Here is an 18,130-nt window from a genome sequence, read left to right on the forward strand (position 1 = left end):
CCTAAAGCACTGCTTCTCCCACTCACAGAGCATGCCACCTTCAAGGGAATTACAAAAGAAGAGTCTGACATGCTTTTTACTGCTGAAAGCCAAGGCCCATCCCAAGCTGCTTATTTTATCCAGCCTGTCATCTTTTTCCCGTATTTTAAGGCCAAAACTATGATGTTCAAGGACAGGTTGGACAGAGCCTTGGGTGACATGATTTAGTGTGAGGTGTCCCTGCCCATGGCAGAGGGGTTGGAACTAAATGGTCTTAAGGTCCTTTCCAACCCTAACTATTCTATGATTCTATGATTCTATAACCCACCACCATTTAATAGTTCACATTACTAAACTCTCATTGCAAAGTTTTTCTCTCCTCTCTCCTTTTCCTTCACCAGTCACAGCAAAGATTTTATTTCTAAACTAAGAACTCAGCTTTAGTGCATGTCTGCCATTTGGTGTTGAAGTTCTTAAAATTTAGCTTTTTGGTATCTATTCAGTTCTGTACATTAGGTACTGTAACCTTTCCACTCTAATATAACACAAATATGTCTATTGTTTTAAATAGAATAATCCTGTTCTTAAATTGGATTGACTTGAGGTTTATATCCATATGTTTATCATTATATGTTATAAATGTCATATGTAATTAATTCGTAGTTAGGTACTTCCTGAAATGCCAAGGAGCTGCCACATCTTTGTGTTTCAGAACACTGTTTATTTAGATATCTAATTTCAACTTTAGGAATGTAGTGTTAGGATTCCATTTGACAATAACAGTAGCAAAAAAGAAAAATTCATTAATTCATATCTGAAATGCTGCATCTTTTGTTTTCCATCCACTCTTGATATATTTTGTCCAAGATCTAAGTTGGCTATCTGTTTTACATATCCCAGAAAGAAAAAAAAGGAGAGCAAGACTTCATTTTATATCACATTAAATGTCTACCTGATTTGTTATAGCAGCCAATATTATTTGTCCTATAGATCGTGGTTGGCTGTGAGGCAACTTCCTGTGGGGACCTGCACTCTGTGATGCTGGAGTATACGAAGGATGCCAGGTAATGACAGCAGAAAACATAGGCCTAAAAAAAAGAATAGTGTTATATTAAAAACCTAGAGCGCTTTTGTTTATTAAAGCAATAACTTGGCTATTCATCTTGTAGCAGGATCTGAACAAAGCCTGTGTGCAAGCACTGGGATTTGTCTACATAACTCCCATAAATGTTCTTTGTAATTTATCCCAGATGTTGACAGATTCATGGCATTGGGTTTGCAGTTACATTAATGAGCACATTCCTGTTAAACATGTGCTTGCAGAAAACCACATTCACAGGAAACTGTTGTTTTAGTATGATACAGGACCAAGTGGGACTCACTTAACTCTGGTTTTCAGCTAGTGAACAATTAATAACACTGTGTAGCTGTATAATAGTGCATTATAATTTATAAAAGTGAAGGCATATTCTGTGCTAAAATGACTGTAGGAGAACATGAAGCAAATTCTGTTGGGACTCTTTTGAATACTGCAAGAGAGAGACTAAGGAAGAGACTCCTAAATAGTTCCTTCTGTCATGCCAAACCAGACAAACTCAGGATGTGACTCTGCTGTGTGTACCACCATCAAGGGCTTCACAGCATGAAAACCTGATGCTGGAAAGACCTCCCTGGTTGCAGCAGTGCTTCAGCCTCTCACTTCTTGTCTAGTTGTGTCTACAGAATGAGCATGGAAACTATTACTGACAATCTCTTGGGTTTGTTTAATAAGATGGGCAATGCCATGACCTGCTTCCCTTTCAATATTCATTCACTTGTTTTAAATCATTTTTTTGTTTGTTTCCTACAGGACAGACTCGTGGCAGCTTGTCCAGACACACTGTCTTCCTTCCTCATCTAATAGCATTGGCTGCTCCCCATTTCAATTCCACGAAGCTACCATCTATAACTCTGTCAACAGCTCCATGTGGAGAAGAATAACTATCCAGCTGCCTGATCATGTCTCATCCAGGTAGGTTCCTGAAAGGTCAGCTCGCTGTGGACTTACAAAGTGCCAGCTGTCTTGCTGGCACTGTTCACTTAGAACAACTGGTGAATTAAAAATGCTTCATTATTGCTGGATTTAAACCTGATACATAATTCATGTTTTTCAGAAAGCTTTTTATTAACAGAAGTGGCTACTGCCATGACATAGCAGCCACCCATTCAGGGTGGGTCTTTTCAGTTACTGAAATCACAGCCCTTTCACACAACATTTTTCATTACATCTGCTGCTAGTGTATTTGAACATCACTGAACAGATGTGCTTAATTGCTAGATACGTAATACGGTGTTTGAATTTTTGTATTTACAGTGCAACTCAGTTCAGGTGGATTCAGAAGGGAGAAGAACTAGAGAAGCAAAGCTGGGCGATTGACCACGTGTATATTGGGGAAGCATGCCCTAAGCTCTGCAGTGGCCATGGATATTGCACAACTGGAGCCATTTGCATTTGTGATGAAGGATATCAAGGTTTCATTTCTTCAATTTCTTTCTTATACATCTGTTAAAGTCTAATCTAGGTCAAAATTAAACACAAAAAGTGATATGTCTAAATTTATCACTGGATTGCTTGAGTAACAAATTCTAAATTAAAACTTGTCAGAGCTGCAATTAACTATTCTTCCCTCCCTTTCTGGTTTGAGTCAGTAGTCTCTCCTGTCTGCATTGTATGTAAAGCCCATTTAGCCTTCAATGAAGGCAGAATTTGGCTACCTACCCACCCAAAAATGGCTTCCATCCCTTTACTCGAAGGATGCACCCACTCGCATGGGATGTGTGCATGGAAACCAGATGTTGGCAACTGGCATCTGTAATGGACTCAGTTCTATGTCATAGAACACTATGACAGAGCATTTGCTCTAATCCCTCAGTGCAGCTAAGCACATGTCTAATGGTACTTGAGTGCCCTTGTTAAATTCCAAGTGCTTTGTGAGAGCGCAGCCAGTGTTTATTGTCTTCCAAGAGAGTCTCAACTTTATAAGATTGGATCCTTTCCTGCTTTAGATATATTTCCCTTCAACTGGCAATTTGAGGTTTCTCATATAGGCATCAATGCAAAATAGGAGAAATGATACTGCAGTTCTTGAAGTTATACTACTGTAAAAATTAAGACTCACGGCCTCAATCTTCTAAAAATGAATGCTGTACAGCAATAAGCACATTATTAATGGATCTGCTGGTATACTCAGCCTGTAGTCACACTTTATATTGGGCCTCAACCTTAAATGAATCGCAATGAATTGCAACTCAATTTTATCAATTCTTTTGATTTTTGTGTGGTTTATAACTTCACTGTGTCATTTCTAGGTGATGACTGCTCTGGCTTTAGCCATGACCTCCCCAGTTACATTAAAGATAATTTTGAATCTGAAAGAGTCACTGAAATAAACTGGGAAACTATTCAGGGGGGAGTGATAGGGAATGGATGCGGACAGCTGGCACCCTATGCCCATGGAGATTCACTCTATTTTAATGGATGTCAAATAAGACAAGCAGTGACTAAGCCTCTGGATCTCACCCGAGCAAGGTAATACTTGGAGCCTAAAAAGCTCTTTTAGCAGCTCATGAGAAAGGAAACTCTTCATATATTTGTGCAGCCATGTAGGCCAGTACTGACGAGGATGGACTGACCCAGCTGTACCACACAGTCAGATGTGGCTGGCAGATAAACATTAGGGCTGGCAAAATGCTTTGTGACTTCCATCTGGGAGATAGAGAGTGAGAAGGAAGCAATGTCAGATGAAAAGGTCAGATGTTTTGTCATGCCCAACAGAGCACTCTCTAGTCAGCCAGCACTGACAATGAATCCATTGGCAAAGACTGGACACCAGACCTTCTGGACCAGTGCCTGATCTGATAGGAAAAATCCCATGTTTGCAGTTATGACTAAAGATGCCATTAGTAATCACAGACTCATTTTCCTGTTTCAGTTGTCAAATAGAATTACACTCACCTGGCAATAAACAGGAGTACCTTTTTCATCTGTGGAGCCTCTTTGGCCATGGAAAACCAAACGCAACCAGCCAGTGCTGGCTCTTAACAGAGTGACAGCTTTCTGGACTGGTTTGTATTTAGCTGCCTAAAGGAAGATTAGAAACAAGATGAACTGGCAAATGGAACAGATGTAAATTAGGCTTTTCCTTTCTTATTTGAACACCCACCTATCTTTTTGGCACTTTATTACATTCAACCTTTATTTGTCCCCCCTTTTTTTTTTAGTTTTTTATACACTCATTTGCATGTTTATATTGTTTATCTATCTCTGTTTTGTGCAGATACAATTGTAATATTGGATCTATTGCCTCCAATTCTATGGCAATGTTATACATAGTAAACTATTACTTTGAAGGGGGAACTGTGTTTTAGAGATACGAGAACAGCTTATTTTGCATGTTAAAAGTAATGATTCTTGAGGATGCTCAAAGTTTTAATAAGGTAACTGCAATAAACCTGGAAATGCTATTTTTCCAGTTTGAAGGGGTTTTTTTATATTGAAAATACCTTTTTTCTCTGTGTTTTACAGCAAAATCATGTTTGTTTTGCAAATTGGAAGCATTTCACAAACAGACAGTTGCAATACCAATCTGAGTGATCCCAACACTGTAGACAAGGCAGTGCTCCTCCAGTACAGTGTAAATAACGGAATTACATGGCAAGTAATTGCACAGCATCAGCCAAAGGACTTTATACAAGCCCAAAGAGTGTCTTATAATGTTCCCCTGTGAGTACCAAGTCACATTTCATTACCTTTAAGTGCAGAAAATATATTTCTGAGAATCTATCTTTGCATTACTGTGCAAGTAAAAAGTTTGATGAAAGGGTAAACAAAGAAGAAAACTTAAGGAGAAGGCTGATTAAGAAATTCCAGCCTAATGTTTTTCAATATACTTGAAAGAAAAACAGGTTGCTTGTTTTAAAGATATGGTAAAAAATAATCCTCCTTATCTCTGTGCATTTTTCAGCATTGTTTTGCATGTACAGTGTGTTGATATTCAGTGATGTAGAATAATGCTTTAACTTTGCTCTCAGTTCTGTTGGGTGTTAAATAGGGATATGCAAAAGACCAATAGTCTGGAGCTTTCACAGGCTCTTGTGTTTGTGATGACAGGGAGGCACGAATGAAGGGAGTCTTATTGCGCTGGTGGCAGCCCCGTCACAATGGAACAGGTCATGATCAGTGGGCTTTGGACCACGTAGAAGTTGTTCTGTGAGTATCAGCTTCAACTCATCCCACCCCAATCTTAGAAAGCACTGAAATTCCTCCAGCATGCCATGAGTGTTAAACTCAGTAAGAATTGTTGTGGGGCAGGGAATCCTTTAAGAACCAGTCTTTACTAATGCTCTGCCCTGACTGTAACCGTCAGTAGTTAAGATGGCCATGAAATAAGTGCCACAGCAGGGGTGTTGTGCATCATGAAAAAATACAGGAGGGAAAGTGGGGCTTTATCACAACCAAATATTGGTGTGGTCCTGTAATACTAGCAATGACTGTGAAAACAATACTGTGCTGGGACGTAAGAAAGGGTGTTCCCATTCAACACTGTGCTGCCATGTATGGCTGATTTATATCCTTTTGAAGATACAAAAGAGTCTGCTGTATTGCTCTTTGCACAAAATAATGTTGTTGTGCCTCTGAAAAATCTGCGTTAGCAACTAATGCCTTATTCATTTCCTTTTTTTAGTAAGAAGGATACTGTTCAGAAACAGGGTTCACTATATCAGGTTCCTATGGTCCGAGCTCTATATTCATCCCCTTGTCAAGATTTTACCAAGTGTCTGCACCCTCCTGATTCTCCCATTCTTGAGATGGGTTTCGCTGGCAGCTAACCCGTTTTTCCTGTGTCACATCATGAAGAGATGACCTGCTTTTTCTCTAACAATTTAGTTCCAGTAGAAGTGAAATGCTAGTGGCTTCCCGGGCGGGAACTCATCGCTGACAGTGGTTGGCAGAGAGAGGCGTGCCTGCTCCATAGATAGGTTCAAACATTCCTTTTATTGAAAAATGTAAAAAACAGCAATGAAGAAATTGGTTTTGGATGACCTCCAGACTGTGTAATTATAACCATGAGGTTTCTGAATAGCAGAGACACTGCAAGTAATGTTTTGTAACAGTAGCAAAGTAAATTAGCTGACTGCTAGCTAGCCCTGTTCTTTCCACTGAGAAGCACCAGCTTGCATGGCACTCATATCAATCCCAAATCAATCTAGCCCCAACACTGAGTTAATTGTACATGTTCTGCTGCTTTCACACACCTTGCTGGGCTCTGCTTCCATAACATTATGTTTAAAACTTGAAGGAACAGAGGGATGGATGTGATTCCTGGCTTAGTTAATCAATGGCTGTAAGATGCTGCATTAGGAATGATATGGAAGAGTATGAACCTGCAGGAGGTTCACAGTGTTTAGAAAACCTTGGGAAAGGGAACTGGTAGTTCTGAAATATCCCCATGGTCTTCTACCTTGCAATTAAAAACTAATTATAATAAAAAGGAAAAAAATCAGGTCAGAAAAAAAATGGAGCATAAGCCAAGCATTGAATTGGGGTGTGTAAGTAGGAATAGGACAGATGTTTAAAAAAGTGATTCTTAGGCTGAAATACAGAGAACTTGCTTAACAATGAGATCTGCAGGTTGTAGACTAGACACACAAGTTGAGTGGTGACAAGTCAGTCATATGGGATATATTATACTAGAATGCAGACAGCAATAGAAATGCAACAGCAAGTAATCATACTTTACCTAGAGAAGGAACTAGAAGTGCGGACAGTGCCTTCTCCCTTCTCTATCTGTTAAAGAGCTTTAATGCTCTTTTGAATTTTGGCCAAAATACCAGACTAGAGAGAGTTTCCACCCTGTTCAAGTGACACCTGGTACAACCCACAGAGGAAGACAGACCAGACTGATTTCTCCCATAACGAGTACTGTGAAATGTAGTGCCATGACAGCCCATTTCCTAAAGACCAGATGTAGAGTTCTGCTCCCTGCTAACTACAACATTTGAGATGTGCTGCTCTCAGGAAAGGCAGAATTACCTGCTGTGGTGCATCTGGTTCATATGTTGGCATGTGCTTAGACATGACAGGTGGCTTCAACCCTTCTGTTTTGCTTAAGTTCTGTCTGTACTGGCTAATTCATCAAAATATTCTGTAGGCCTCTCAAATTTTATTTGCAAGTAACCTGCAAAGGGTTCAATAAAGTTTTTAGAAGGCTTTCTGAAAGGAGTCACACTGTTCCTTGTCAATAGATACTCTTATTTGGGTTTTCCTTTAGCTCTGCTGTTTCACTTGGCCACCTCACACTGGTCACTTTATCCCCAGTGCTTGAGTTTCTTCACCTGTAAAATGATGAAGCCACTTGGGCACCTGCACAGAGTGCTTCCCAGCATACAGAAGGGAGCCTGGATCAGTGTCTGTTAGCATTAATCCTGGATGATCCTGCATGCACCAGGGATTCACACCATGAATACTATGGAAAGGATTTTGCTTTAATTCTTAATATTCTTCATTCTCCAATGAAGTGCACAGAAACCTTGCCTGGGCAGCAATCTGGCAAGAGATGATGAGACAGCAACCCTTGAGCAGACTAAGGCCTGGAGTAAGAGGGCAAGCAGGGAGAACACCTGCCAGCAGGGAGAGCTGGTCTGTAGGGATGTAGCACAAGCAAGGATTTTATTTCCCATCCAATATGGGAGATGCCCCTGCCCCTCCTTAGAGTGCTGATGCCAGGGACAAATCTGTGAATACCTGCATTCATGGTTCTACTCTTCTCAGCAATCTAAAGGTTTGAAATTGATTCTGCCACAGGCCCAGCTGCTGAGCCATAGTGCAGATAGTACTTACCGCTGATGCACAGCCAGGGTCATGCCACTCTGCTCAGTCCAGTTGATTTCTGAGTCAAGGACCACCATCCTTTCACAGGCAAACACATTTTCAGAGTGCAGTTTCTTTGTTTCCTTTCACTCCCAATCTAGTTTGTTGGAGATAAAAATAAGATGCCAATTATACATGCATGAAAAATACCTGGCAGTGATAAGAAAGGCCAAAGAAGGATGGTCTCGTATATGACTTAAAATTATTTCTCTTTCGAATGAATTGTTTGAATGACTCATTAAAAAGCAGTATCATTAAGACTGATGCAGCTGCAAATGGTGCTCAAATTAAGCACCTCTTTTGAACAGGTGAAACACAATACCTGCTTTACTATGTTATACATTAAATTGATCTTGCCAACTTAACTACTTGCCAACTTATTTTAACAATGGCTGATGTTGGTCCTGTGGTGGGGAGAGGATACTAGCTGTCAAGTTCTCCAGTCCCTTTTAAAGCTAGTGCCTATTATTCCTCATTAGTGCAGCATTTTTTTCTCTCTGTTCATAAAGCTTTGGGCACAACTCACACAATTTCCATGTGGCTCTTCTTAGGATAAAAAAAAGTACTTCATCCCAGACTTAACAGTGGTTTCCTGTGCCCCTGCACTTCTGGCCTAAGAACAGCCATGCCCAACTCTGCATTTCATTTGCACATTGTTTTTGTCTGGAAGCACAGCTCTCAGCCTGTCTGCTGCACAGACACCACACACTTTTTTGCATGTCCATTTGGAGCTGCTATTTCTTCATGTATGGGGCAGGCCCTTACAAACCTCTCATAAACTTAATTCTGGTCAAAGGTATTGAGAACTAAGGAGTAATGATAAGCTGAATACTAAGGGTCTGGTGCTGCTTTCTTTGCACCTCAAAACTCATTCTGTGATGCAAAGGAATTTGAGTTCTGCAAGGAATGCAAGAAATATTCTCCCCACCTACTTACTTTATGGTTAACTGTTGCATAACAGAACAAATCCTTCCATAGCCATCACTCCATGCTCTTCATTGTCAAGATATTACCACTTTTTTGGCACAAATGATTTAGTGAGAAATTATGTTGCAGTTGGTGCAAAGAATTTTATCCTTCTTTTGCAACATTAAAATACAAATTATACATTCTAGTTCTAACAAGTGCTCCTGTAGAAAAGCATTTTCATCTGCTTCATTGTTTCAGTAAAAAGCAATAATTTGAAAAATGCATTTAAATTGAAGTATCAACACAGTTATGATAAACAACAGAAACAGTACAAACATTAGGTAATGATCTGAATATTTACAACATTTATGCCAAATTTAATATGATGCTGTCTGTGCTTTTATGATGTTTTTATTATATCTAAAAAGTGCATGCTGAATTTTATAAAAAAAGTAACATTGATTTGAAATATCAGGAAATAATTTGTTCAATTTTTATTTTCAAAAGAGATGAAAAGTCGTATATTGCCTCTAAACCTCATCAGGGTTTTATGACTAATCACAGTGCTGCATGCATTGAAAGGCATATTCTAACTTGTGTTGTATTTCATTGTTTGCTGTCATTGGTTTTACACTAGAATAAGGTAAGTACTTTCCCTGAATCAATAGCAAATGTATGTTTCTGTTACAGATATAGCTCTTTCACAAAGTTTTGTCAATAATTGGTTGGTGGAAAATCATTTATACTCTCTGACATGTGCCACGTAGCTCTTGAGGGCCCTGATCCTGCAGCTCTTCCCAAGAGAACACTGGGGGAAGTTAAACTCAGCAGGTGTCCAGCAGATTATCCCATACCACAGTGGGAATTTTATTGAGGTTGCAGTGAGAAGGATTTCTCCTTCTCCTGCAGTGCAGCAAGACCCAATGGAAGGTACCTAGTGCATTGCATGGGTGACCCCTTAACTCCAACGAAGAATTCCCACTTTTTTAATGTTCACAGAGCTGAAGCCACAGCCAGGTAGTGTATGTCAGTGAATCTGCATGGTGGCATAGCTCCTTAGACACGCAGTGTCTCCCCGGTAGTTTTTCTTTTAATCTTTCTTGTTTCTTATAACTCTGCTGCTTTGTATTATTGCAGTTAATAGTTACCACTAATCAACACAGTTACTGAGCTCTGGATTTTCATCTTGACCTCACTAGAGCCAAAGAACATTTCTCATTGACATGAGCCATCAGGACTTCAGTGAGAACACATGACATTTCTCATTATAGTGCCCCCCTGACAAAACAAGCATTTGTAATTCAGCCTCAAAACTTACTTACCCCAAGGCTAGTCCCAAGAGGCAGTTTTTGCTGTTTTCTAAGGCTTTGTTCATGTTTCATCTTGTTATACAAATATTTTTGTTTCCAGATTTCTCTTATTTTTCATACACTGCACTGCTCTGGTGGTCAGTGAGAGACATAAATATATGTTTCTTTGTAACTTGTTGATCATATAAAATAACAAAGCAGAATGATATATATAAATAATAAGTAAATCTCTTTTAAGTCATTAGATAACCCTTTCTTTGTTCCTTTATTCAATTCTTTCTTTTCCTTTTTGGTTTTGGTTTTTTGTTTGGGTTTTTTTCCCCCTTTGTTCATTATTTTAAACATCTTCATCATTACTTTAAAACCAGATACCAAAATGGTTAGGTGTTTGAAGTGAAATGGAGGCAAGATGCACCTAGCAGTGTCCAAAACGAGCCCTGAAAACTTCTGCTGATATGTTGCTGAATGTGAGCAGACCAAAGGCAGGAGGGAAAGGCAGGAATGTGAAGGCCCCTGCGCCATGAACTGTAGCTCAACATGTGCCCTCGCTGCCCAAGCCTTGACTAAGCTGAGGCTTTCACAGCCAAGCTCAGTCCTAAATTTAACTAGGTCCAGAAACAGCATTTTTTTCATCCCACTTACCTAGAGCAAGGACACTCAGTTTTGGGCTGTGCTATCTCCCATGTCCCTGTCTCCTGTATTTCAACTGCAGAGCAGCCTTCTCCCAGCAGATAGGTGCTTCATCCTCATTTCACGGTTAGCGTGCTCTCCTGAGAGGTGAGGTGTCACTTTGAAGGCCCTGTGTCTAAGGAACCACCCACTTACCAGGCAATGGGAATTAAAGGGAAGGCAAGATTAAGACTCCCGTCAAACCCATGACCAATGGCAGCCACATTCAAAAGCAAGTTCAGGGTCATGATTTCCCTCCTGCCTTCCTCAGTGAGGCACTCAGAACTGGTTTGAATGTGATGTTCCTGTGAGGTGACTGCAAGACCAGAATAAAGACTGGTTTTCAATGCTTCTTTGCACCTGAGCTACCAAGTGGCATTAAAACTACATAAAGCTGTCTCACACAAAACTCCTACAAATCCTTTTCACTTAAAGAAGTCAGGTGAAACTCAGGACAAGTCAGCCTAAAACATTAACTCCTCTCTCAATTGCCAAATGCTCTAGAGCTGTGCCTTCCTGAGAGAGTGCCAAAAGTCATGCTGAGTGTAGATCTATCTGCTTTTGCTGTCACCAGGAGCTGGTCTTTGTTTCATTCTTGTATGTACATTCCTGTGGCCAAAAAAACCAAAATTATTAAAAATTTGCAAAGCCTTGGAAAACCAGTTAGGAAGCAACTTGGATTTCCTTAGGGGTTTATACTTTAGATTTTGACACAACTGCTTTTATTCAGTTTAGTCAATTGTGTTCTAGATTAGCTGTTGAAAAGGGTATAATTTTGTTATAAAGATTTTTTATATTAAATTAGTATACTGCAGCAAAAGACAACTTTGCAGAATCATATGTATTTTGCAAAGCATGCAATTATCCTTTTTTCCTAAGGGCCACATTCACTAAAAGTAGGCTTATGCACTAGAGAGGAAAGTATGACTGGTATGAGTATTTAACTTCTTACCCACAGAGAAAACTCACAAGTGAAAACCTGCCCTGGTTTCAATGGGAGATTTGTTCAGGGCAGTGCCTTCTCCAGGCCTTTACTTCACCAATCACCTTTAAAATCTTATGGACTTTTTGTTTTGGAGGGTCCTGGTACCATCCAGTACTTTGGAGTACAGAGGCTTAGGCCAGGCATCCTTCTCCCACTGCAAGACAGACATAGAAAGCACAAGGTCCTAGGTAAGGAGGGAGGATTATGACAAAGCAGGAATTAATCTAAGACTGCACAGAATCATTACAGTTTTTCAACTCATTTTCACTGGAAACCAAAAGAAAGTTCAGCCATGCAGTCACCAGCATTGCCTCCTGGGTGAAGCTCCTTACACCCGTTGGAATTGTCCTTGGGGTCTGCATGGTCTCTGCTCTGATCTCTTAAAGAAGCTGCATCCTCTGACTGCATCTATGGGAGTATCTTGTATGCTGGTTTTCCATGTAGAGAAAGGGGGTTAGGTGGCTCTAGCAGTGGTATGTGATATTATTTCTATTTTGAAAGGTAGTTCCATAGTCAAAAGGTCTTTCTCGTGCTCTGGGACTCTACAGTGCATAGTATACAAGTCACTGCCTCTCATAGCAACATCTCATGTGCTTTACACATCTGACCAAGTGCACTGCAAGTTGCAGGTCTGAGAGAAGACGTCCTTTATCAGAACTTCAGGATACACAAACCTTTTCATTCTCATGTAATTCTGAATGCAGTTTGGCTGTAGATCTCTGTAGGCCTGTATTTGTGTGCATGTACTAGGGTTTGGGGTAGGTATATAGACAAATCAAGAAAAGGCATAGCCAGATGAAGCTCTGTGGCTGTTCTGCAGCCCCCTGCCACAGCAGAGGCAGGGGAATGTAGAGGATCTGCACAGTGGGATGTGTGGTGCTGCACATGCAGTTCTCTCCAAGGGTATGCAAGTCTATCTAGGGTGTAAGCTGACTCACAAGGATGCACCACAGGCACTGTAGCTCCATTTCCAAAGCTGTGGAAATTTGGAAACTGAAGCCAGTTAGGTGGGTTTCAGCTACCAAAGTCCCAGACAGCCACGTAGTCTGACACTGCCCTCACAGTTGTTTCTTCCCTTAATGGAAGAAGTAGAAACTGATGTTAGATGTGATGGGTCTTGTCATGGTTTAAGCCACCCAGGACAGTCCTTTAGGTAGGTCTTCTGAACGAATATCCCTTCTTCAGCTAGACTGCAGTCAGGCTCTCTTGCCTGGTCTCCTTCCAGACATGATAATGGTTATTTCTGAGATCTTCCCTTAATTTTGTGTGGGGTTGTATAAAGGAGGGAATCATTAAATCTGCATAAAGGTGTTGTACTTCACTTCCTATATGGTAAAAGTGGAAGATAATGGAGTAAAGCTTTTCTTCTGTTCTCAAGATAAAGCAGTTAATGGCGGAAGACAGAAGGATACCTGGAATATAAAATCACTGTAGAGAAATCCCATGTATTGAATGAAGTGCATACAGCTTTAGTGAATCTGGCCCTAGGCAGCATAAATGTTCATTAGCTGAAACCTCTTAAACTTTCCCTAAAATTATGAATTGTAAATACAAGCAAAGTGGGACAGATTCTCAATTGCCTTGTACCTCACTGTTGTATAAATGGTGCTTTTCACGCTACCGTACACAGGCCTGAATGGTCATGCAAGGACAAAGAAGAATCTGCCCCACTAGCTCACTCCTCCAAAAGAATTTAAAGTACATATCAAAGACACTGACACTCTTCCCCTGCCCTTTGATTTTAACAGCACTCGCAAACAAAATTACATGATGAATTTTTCACGGCAACATGGGCTCAGGCATTTCTACAACAGAAGACGAAGGTCACTTAGACGATATCCATGAAGAAATGAGAAATTTATTTTTTTTCCTCCCAACATGTGATGTGTTGCTTTCCATTCTTTAAATCTAGCACTGCATCTGGTATCAGGACTTTTCTGCAACTGGCTGGATGAATAACTGAAAGCCTTTCTCAAGACAGAGTGCACACCACTTTTTCGCACTGTGAACTAATGAGAAGTGACTTATTTTCTCATAGGTAAATGTTTTAATGTTGATGTGTCTGTGAAAATTGTGATCTGTTGTAATATCAGTTACAGTGGCAGTATTGGAAGTAAGCAACTAATTCTGCTTAACAGGAAAAAAAACGTTTAAGCACAAAGACTTTTCAGATTTTATGTTTAAAAAACCCTACATACTAAGTACAGAATTTAACATTCTTTGTCACATAGGTATTTAAGTGCACTGTATTTCAGCTCTGTGTCATTTTATATGATTAAGTTATCATTGTTTGTCCTCTGTATTTTCTTCTACAACATGACACATTGGCACTGTATTTACTTGTTTGTTGTTGTAATACTTTTGCTGCTGATTTTTGGGCTATTTACCTTCCAACAAAATGTATTAAAAAGAAAAAATTGAAGTACCTAATCCAGAAGATGATTGCAAAAGTAGATGTAAAGGCACTGATATCCTTCAGTCTTATTCTTCAATATGTCTGTGGGTTAGCATTGTTTTGTGGATAAAAAGAGAATGCTTGACATTAAACTTTTTTCTACTAAGGAGCTGTGGAGGAAGCCCCAAACAGAAGTTCCCAATTCCCTATCTAAATGTAGTCAGTTCTCTACAACTGATTTACTTACAGTAACTGCCATTTGGTGTCTGTAGTAATGAAGTGATTTGTAAACAGTGAACGTTTCATTGTGTTCTCTTTGGTGTTTGTTTCTATTGCGGGTCATGTTTGTATCTTCTGATAAAGTTGTATCTACACCAGCAACGTTATAATGCCCCTATAGCCCTAAACTGTCTATTAGCATAAATAAAATGCTTCACTTTATGGTGAACCAAGCTAAAGATCCATGCTTCAATAAAAATAATGTCAACAAAGAATTCTGATGTTAGACTTTTCAAGCCATGAAAGACCATAGTCCAAATTCTTTTACTAAATAGCTAGATTTTAATGTGAACAGCAATAGTATTTTTTAATATTTAGTACATCACTCTTAACAGCACTTTGTAAATAACATAAACCAAGAGATCTTCCCAGTCTCACCTGTGGGCTTAACATGGTCATCAGAACAGGTCCTGGTGCAAGGAATAAAATGGGACCATGGACCAATACACACTATTCCATACCCACAAATCCAATATACAATGTGCAAATAGGCATTTCAAAGCTTTGAGGAGTACAGTGCAGCAGATAAAGAACCCTGTTCAAAATAAAGTTGTTAATTCTTAGAATCATAGAACAATTTAGGTTGGAAAAGACCCTGAAGATCATGGAGACCAAACATTACCCAGAGCTGCCAAGTCCCTCACTAAACCATGCCCTTAAGCACCACATCTACATGTCTTTTAAATACCTCCAAGGATGATGACTCAACCACTTCCTGGGAAGCCCCTTCCACTGCTTGAAAATCCTTCTGGTGAATAAATTTTTCCTAATATGCAATCTAAATCTTCCATGGTGCAATCTGGGAGATGAGACTGTCCCCTCTTGCTACAACCTTTCAGGCAGTTGTAGAGTGATAAGGTCCCCCCTGAGCATCATTCAGGCTAAACAACCCCACTTCCCTGAGCAGCTCCTCATCAGAGAGAAGAGTCATATATACCTGCCGTGCTCTTATATCAAGCATATCTGTTTATGGCACCATACTGGTCTGAACCACAATGGTGTTCGTAAGACATTCATGCTTGGCCACCAAAAATGTGTTTAAGAGGCTTCTGATCAAAGGTACCTGAGCAGTGCAGGAAAAAAGGAGGTCATTCAGTGACCAATAAGTCAAAACCTTGGCTTGCTCAAAATTACGCAACAGACCTTTGACACATCCGGAAACTTACTGCAACAGCCCAGCCTCCTGCAGCTGCAAACTCCCCGTACTGTTATGGAGAACCATGTGTGTGCTTTCAATCTTTGAAACAAGATAAAGGACCTATTCAAGGAAAGAGCAGGAAGGAAAAAAAAATAAAACACAGAGGTTATTAAAGAATATAATAGCTTAGTGTTTGGGCAAGAGATTTTAAAACACTGTAATAAAAGTTTTGCCCATTGAACAAACAAAAATGCCAGATATAAACACTCCTATTTTTAAAGATAATTTTATTTGCCCTAATATGTCAATAGAGGGGTGATATTTCAATCTAAAATGTGCACGCAGCTAGTGTGTTGCTAGGGAATTAATGTATTTTAAAGATAGATACAATGAGGCTCTTAATCTGACTTCTCTTTCCAGTTAACAGACCAGCATCATCAGAGAACCTGCTTTTCACAATTGTATTTATTTCCTTTGAATAATCCCACCAGAACTCACTACAAACTGCACACAGGCTTTTCTCAAGATCATCCTCACCAGTAGATTCCCAAGTGATATTGCCATTTGCTCTTTCCAGATTCCAGGCAGTTCTTAGTTCCTCCTTACATGTTTTTCCATTCCTACAGCTCACAGGGTAGCATGCACATAAGGCACGTGCCATGTATCTGCTGTTTCATTTTTCCTCCCACATGACTGAAAACAATGAGTCATGTGCCATTAAATAGTTGATAATACAGCAAGGGTGACACCACACATAATTGATGGCAATAATACAGTGACACTGCTATAAAATGTACTGACAAGCTTATCTATTGGTACAAAACTTTGGAAGGCATGACTATGAAAGCTGATACTTACAACAATAGGACATTCTTGATGACTATAGCCTTCAAAAGGCTATATATATAGGGAGGGATGGGATCCATGTTTGGCAGCAGGCTGGCCAACTTGGTGAGTCAGGCTTTAAACTGAAGGACTCAGGGGCTGGGGTCCAAAGCAGCAATGCTTGTGCCATTGCAAGCAACTGAGGAATAAGTATGCCAACCAGAGCAGGGACAAATGTTACTTACCTGCCTCCTAAGATGAGAACCAGAAGACCAACCACCTCAAGTTTATGTATACCAAAGTACACAGCCTGGGGTACAAACAGGAGCTCTGTACCCAGTCAGAAAGTTATGATATCATAAAAATAACTGAAACATGATGGGGCAACTCACATGACTGGAAGATTGTGATGGATGGCTATAGGTTGTTTCATAAAGACAGGCAGGAAAGACAAAGAGGAGGAATTGTGCTAAGGAAAAACTCAAATGTACAGAAGTGAAGTATGGTGATTGTGAAAGCCCTACCCATCAAATGCTTCTGAGTCAAGATGAGAGGGGTCATTTCCAAGGAGGATCTTGCAGCAGGCATCTGCTACCGATCTCCAAACCAAGACAATAAGGCCAATGAAGCAATATTTAGTTCACTTAAGCAATCTTTGGGTCAACAGAACCTGGTTCTCTTAAGTGACCTCAATTACCCAGCGTACAAAGTGTGTAAATATCTGTCTATGCAGCAAAACTATGGTAGGAAAATCAGTAGCACAAAGCAGTTAAAAAAATGTCATTCTCCATTGTGTCAATAGAAATGTTTATGGTAAAACACATGATATATATCTATAAATATATATATATACAGCTGCCAGTCCTGGTAAAGTGGAAAGCAGTTTGTCAGCTGCTGAGCTTTCCACTTATACACAGATGTAAACAAGTTAGAGAAATTGCACATTACAGCAACAGAAACAAGACCCTTGAAACCATGAGCTTACAAGTAGAGAAAGTTGGTTTGTTTAGTCTGGAAAGGAAAATATTTGGAAAGACACTTACAGCAGCCATAAACATGGATCTATGATTTATTTACTTGCTAATGCTTCAGGGCAAATGTCACTTGGTGGAAATGCTTCCACAGCACCACTTCATCATTTATCCATCAGTGGGGAATGGGGTTTGGTTATTATCCAAGCCAGAAGCCAGTGCAAGGTTCTGAAAGTCCTGCTGACAGATGCAGAAAGGGCTATGCACAAGCAGGTAGGTAGAGCAGATAAAACCTACTCCATTCAGCTTTGTAGCAAGGCTTTACTAAGCATGACCTGACACTGGAGTAGCAGAAACAAACTGTAGAGGGGAGCAACCTTAATCCCAAGCTGGTGAGGGAACCTCAAAACCAAATGAGATCAGCAAAAAGACTTGCCTACTTTAAGCATGGCCCTAAAGAGCTTTTCGAGGGCTGTTAGCAATCTGAAGCAGCTGAGACCATGTAAACATTTGCAGCACATTTGTTGTGAAGGAGCATACAGAACATCAACCATCTGAAGGTGGTGGATCTGCTGCTGGAAGAAATGACTGTGAGGTATGAGGCTGCAAAAGTCATACAGGTGGTACACGGATGAACTACCTAGTGTTTTCCTGTGTTACTGATGTTTTATGACTGTTGCTTTGTCTTCCTTATGTTCTTCTTGGTTCAGCTGAAGGAACCAACCAGGCAGCAAGCCAAAGAACTTAGACCGATGCATGGC

At 40.0% G+C, this 18,130-nt stretch overlaps 1 protein-coding gene across 1 annotated transcript in view; it reads left to right on the forward strand.

The window, feature by feature from the left end:
* Positions 1-14,650, forward strand: part of RELN (reelin) — a 291,275-nt gene extending 276,625 nt beyond the window's left edge. Inside the window, exons 58-65 of the mRNA XM_031048313.2 lie at positions 970-1,043; positions 1,829-1,990; positions 2,333-2,490; positions 3,328-3,547; positions 4,544-4,741; positions 5,129-5,227; positions 9,435-9,440; positions 13,510-14,650. Coding sequence (XP_030904173.2) covers positions 970-1,043; positions 1,829-1,990; positions 2,333-2,490; positions 3,328-3,547; positions 4,544-4,741; positions 5,129-5,227; positions 9,435-9,440; positions 13,510-13,606 — 1,014 coding nt within the window. The 3' untranslated portion in view covers positions 13,607-14,650. The remainder of the gene's footprint in view (positions 1-969; positions 1,044-1,828; positions 1,991-2,332; positions 2,491-3,327; positions 3,548-4,543; positions 4,742-5,128; positions 5,228-9,434; positions 9,441-13,509) is intronic.
* The last annotated feature ends 3,480 nt before the right edge of the window (positions 14,651-18,130 follow it).

The sequence above is a fragment of the Melopsittacus undulatus genome, chromosome 5, assembly GCF_012275295.1.
Source record: "Melopsittacus undulatus isolate bMelUnd1 chromosome 5, bMelUnd1.mat.Z, whole genome shotgun sequence".
Classification (NCBI taxonomy): Eukaryota; Metazoa; Chordata; class Aves; order Psittaciformes; family Psittaculidae; genus Melopsittacus; species Melopsittacus undulatus.